The sequence below is a fragment of the Barbus barbus genome (assembly GCF_936440315.1).
Source record: "Barbus barbus genome assembly, chromosome: 25".
Lineage (NCBI taxonomy): Eukaryota > Metazoa > Chordata > Actinopteri > Cypriniformes > Cyprinidae > Barbus > Barbus barbus.
Genome location: NC_136753.1, coordinates 2,173,527 through 2,177,983, shown reverse-complemented (window position 1 = coordinate 2,177,983; position 4,457 = coordinate 2,173,527). Strand labels below are relative to the sequence as shown.

The following is a 4,457-nucleotide window of genomic DNA, read 5'->3' as shown; positions in this document are numbered from 1 at the left end:
GCGTGTGTTACAGCGTCAGGCGTCCGTCTCAGGAGAGTCATGGCAGCCTCGAATCTCTTTAAGACTCTATTATACACGATTAACAATCTCCTGCAGCAACACAAATATAAAACTGCTCTGGCAGTCGTCAAAGGCTTCAGGAATGGAGCTGTGTGAGTTTGAATGACAGCGTTTTTATGCATGTTTGGTAATAAATGTATGCACATAGTTGTATTTCTAATGTTTACTTTTGGACATGCTGCAGCACTTTTAATTATATTTCATCTTTCGTATTTAAATATATCGATTTTTTCCTTTATGTGCGTTATAATTCTTAAAGTAATAGGTTTGCATATTGCTAGTTTTAGACATGCGATTCACTGGAAATATGTAATTATATACTGTTCATATGAAGAGGGTCTCATTTTGCTTTCTTTCTGTTTTATGTATTTTTTTCAGATATGGGGCTAAAATTCGTGCCCCTCACGCCCTAGTGATGACGTTTCTGTTCAGAAGTGGCAGGTGAAGTGAACTTTGAACTCTCAGATAACTTCATGTCACTTTAATGTGAAAATAGTTCTACTGCTGTGCTTTTACTTGTTGGTATAGATAATAATATGTGAAAAATAAAGTTATTTTATGATTTCCATATTATTTAGGAGATACACATACAGTGTTTATGTGGTTTATGAGGACACAAATTTGTATAATGACATGGGTATGACAGAGGTATTACAATATGAAGGTGGTTTATGAGGACACTATGTCCCCGTAATTCAAAAGGCTTAAAAAACATACTAAATGGTGTTTTTTTGAAAATCTAAAAATGCACAAAGTCTCCTGTGAGGGCTAAGTTTAGGTGTAGGGTTGGTGTAGGGCAATAGCACACACAGTTTGTTCAGTATAAAAACCATTACGCCTATGGAGAGTCCCCATAAACCACAAAAACCAACGTGTGTGTGTGTGTGTGTACATCAGTGTAACTTTGTCTGTTTGTTTTGCTGATCAGATAATCACACCAAATAATCATATATACATCTTGACTTGTTGAATAAAATCTTGAAATCTTGTTTCTGCACATCATCATCAGTCTGAGAGAGAAGTTTAGGGCGATCGCTCAGGCCACATACACTCACTCCAGGAATCTAGCCTGCTTTGTGTTCACGTATAAAGGCCTGCAGGCTCTCCAGCAGCACTTACAGGGGAAACCGCTGCAGTCTCACTCGTTTCTGGCTGCCTGTGTCGGAGGCTGGCTGGTGTTTGGAGAAAATAACAACATCAACAGCCAGGTTAGTGGATTATTGGATTTATCATTTAATAACTTATTTTAGTGAAATGTTTTAATCTGGTTTTCATTCAAATAAATTGTTCTTGCTTTTATGTTTTTGTGTACTGTAAAGCTCATTTTTGAGGGCACCGTAAACTACACTAATACACGAGTGCTCAAAAGTTTGGAATAATTCAGATTTTTTTAAATGTATTTGATCCAAAAAAATATATTTCTGTGATCAAAGCTGAATTGTCACCATCGTTACTCCACGTCACATGATCTTCAGAAATCATTCTAATATGCTGATTTGCTGCTAAAGAAACATTCATAATATGTTAAAAACAGTTGTGCTGCCCAATATTTTTGTGGAAACTGTGATTCATTTTATTTTTCAGGATTCTCTGATGAGTAGAACGTTCAAAAGAACAGCATTTATTTGAAATAGAAATATTTTGTAACATTATATTTACTTTCCCTTTTAAACTGTCCATATGTCAGCATGTCACAGTTTTCACAGTAATATGAAGCAGCACAAGTGTTCTCAACATTGATAATATCAAGGGCGGAGGTTTAATGTTGACATTGGTGGGGACAAAAGAGCAATAATTGCACAATTGTGATTATGTAAACCAACAGCATTACAATAGGCACTTTCATAACTAAAAAAAATGGACATTTAGTGGGTAGAGATGTCAATAAATCAGTTTTGTCATTCAGTTGCCTTTCACTTAACTTTACTCTGTTCATAGTGCAGTCATCGACATTTCTCATTCATTAGCAACGGCGTATGTATGGGTGTGAGTTACACTGTGTGTGTGTGTAACTAAATTACTGGTAAATCAACATTTTGTGTGAGCATCCTTTGCGTTTAAAGCAGCTTTTGCCCTCGGTGCACTTGCGCATAGTTTCTCAGGAGCTTTGCAGGTAGGTTTCTTGAAGGGTCTTGGACAATTTAGTCTGTCTCAGTTTATTCTGTTTCTTCATGTCATTCCAGACAGACTGATGATGATGATCAGATCAGATCTCTGTGTGGAGCACTGGCTGTTGTCAGACAAAAATCTCACTGGATTATTACAATTAATGGCAAAATGAATGTTTGGACATGTAAACTGATATTCCCTACTGACACACTACTGACTTCAAACCATTTTTAACTGGTGAAAATACTAGTGTTTTAATCATTTTGGCCACCGCTGTGTGTATGAAAATAAATATAAATATATATATATATAAAATGAATGTTTTGTTGCAATAGTGGGGAACACAACTTTTACAGATAGGTAAACTTTACTTTAAGTTCTCAGGTAATGTCAGTATGACTCATTTCAGACACGGGCAAAATTACAACAGCAATGGTTACAAAGCTTACATATGCATATGATAAATGATCATTTTATTCATCAACATATCTCTTTTTTGTAATTTTGGTCTGTTTCCCAGATAAACATGTACCTGCTCTCCAGGATTCTCTTTGCTTTGTCTCGACTGGCCGTGGAAAAAGGCTTCATCCCGCAGCCCAAGAAAGACCCGTTCCCGCTGTTTGCCACGCTGGTGTGGGGAATCGTGCTCTGGCTGTTTGAGTATCATCCTCATACGCTCCAGCCGTCCCTCCAGTCCTCCATGAACTACCTCTACCACGACAGCAACACATGGCATGACATTTCAGACTTTCTCATATATAATAAACCAAAAGCCAAATGAGGTGCTGACGGGTATAGAATCTAGCAAAATAAGAGACCACTTTAGAGTTTGTTTCCTTTTTGTTGTATTGAAGGGTTTAATTACTTTACCTTTATTTGTGAAAGAAATCAGAGATGTCTAACCTTGACCGTTCTCAAAGCTGTGTTGCCTTACATGTTACAGGTTGCACTAATTGACTTCTTTGCACATTGTCTAGATTATGTTCGCTCCACTTTAAATGAGATTTACTCACAGCTGTACCTACACTTCATGATAACTTTATTAAACCATCAGGAGAGAACAGAAACAAACATTATTTTAAATCTCTCAAAAACATTTTTGGGACACATTTCATCCTAAAGCAATTAAAAACAATTATTTTGATTTAAGTACTATGTTATATTGCATAAGGAAAATGTTTGCTTTTTTGAAATATGACCTGGGTCTGTTGGTGAGATTCTGCAGTTTTTGCCTGTTCTGCATTAGATGTCTGTACTGTATGTTAATGGGTGTACATCTGACAGATCTGACTACTGTTTGGTGTCACATCACATGACTTTATAAAGTAACTTAACAATCATCAAACAGAATGATTGCATTGATTAATGCTGTATTACAATTAGTTGTGGTCATGTGGGTCCATGGTTTATTCTGGATTCTCACCATTGCTAAATTGGGTAGGTACTTCATGTATTTTATTCCTCTGCTAATTGCAAAACTATTATTAATCATAATGCAAGGGCCGATATGAGCAACAATTTAGTACGTTGAAATTAAAAAGTAATTTTGTGCCATTATATTCAAGAATAATTTTTCCACGTGTTGTATTTGTGTGGATTTGATGTAAGAATGTATCTATTAATTGATTAAATACAGAACCAGAATGTTTGGGAGAGTCATTAATATTGTTTGAAATGTATTAATTATCCATATATTCCTAGATGATGCTTCTCTGGATTGTATGCAACAGGGCTAAAAAACAGTGTAAAATGTACATAGACAATATTGAAACAGGGAAAGTATTGAGTCAAAAATTGTACTTGATTATAAGTCAAAAAGTGTTTTTTTTATATAATACAAGTATTAAAAATCAAGAAACTATTTAACGTTTAGTCGTAACATTACAGTGAGCTAAAATTAATTTTAACTGGCTGTTTTAAATAAAATAATTGGTTTAAGTCAATAAGAAAAATATAATTTTTTTAAAAGCAAAGACTTAAGTCCTCATGACTACTTTTTAAATCAAACATTTCCCCTTTGATCATTTTTAAAATAAACAACAATGCAAAAAGTAAACAAGCATTTGAAGTCCAGATTACTTGAATGTAATCCTAGTAATGAGAGTACTGTACTGAAAATATTTGATAGTTTAAAGGATCTAAGTTTAAAGATGTTTATGGATGTTTTTTTACAATTTATAAATCATCTCTTTGCAAACCTCTAACACATCTGATAAATCTGTCAATAACAAACGTCTCAGGTTACGTATGTAACCATGGTTCCCTGAAGGGAACGAGACGCTGCGTCG

General features: G+C 34.9%; 1 protein-coding gene across 1 annotated transcript; it reads left to right on the top strand.

Annotated features, from left to right (window-relative positions):
* On the top strand, nucleotides 1-3,828 carry LOC306845390 (peroxisomal membrane protein 4-like). Its single transcript, XM_079378166.1, has 4 exons — nucleotides 1-152; nucleotides 439-501; nucleotides 1,070-1,268; nucleotides 2,690-3,828. Exons 1-4 carry the CDS (start codon nucleotides 40-42, stop codon nucleotides 2,948-2,950), a joined length of 636 nt encoding a protein of 211 aa, XP_079234292.1. The 5' UTR covers nucleotides 1-39; the 3' UTR covers nucleotides 2,951-3,828.
* The last annotated feature ends 629 nt before the right edge of the window (nucleotides 3,829-4,457 follow it).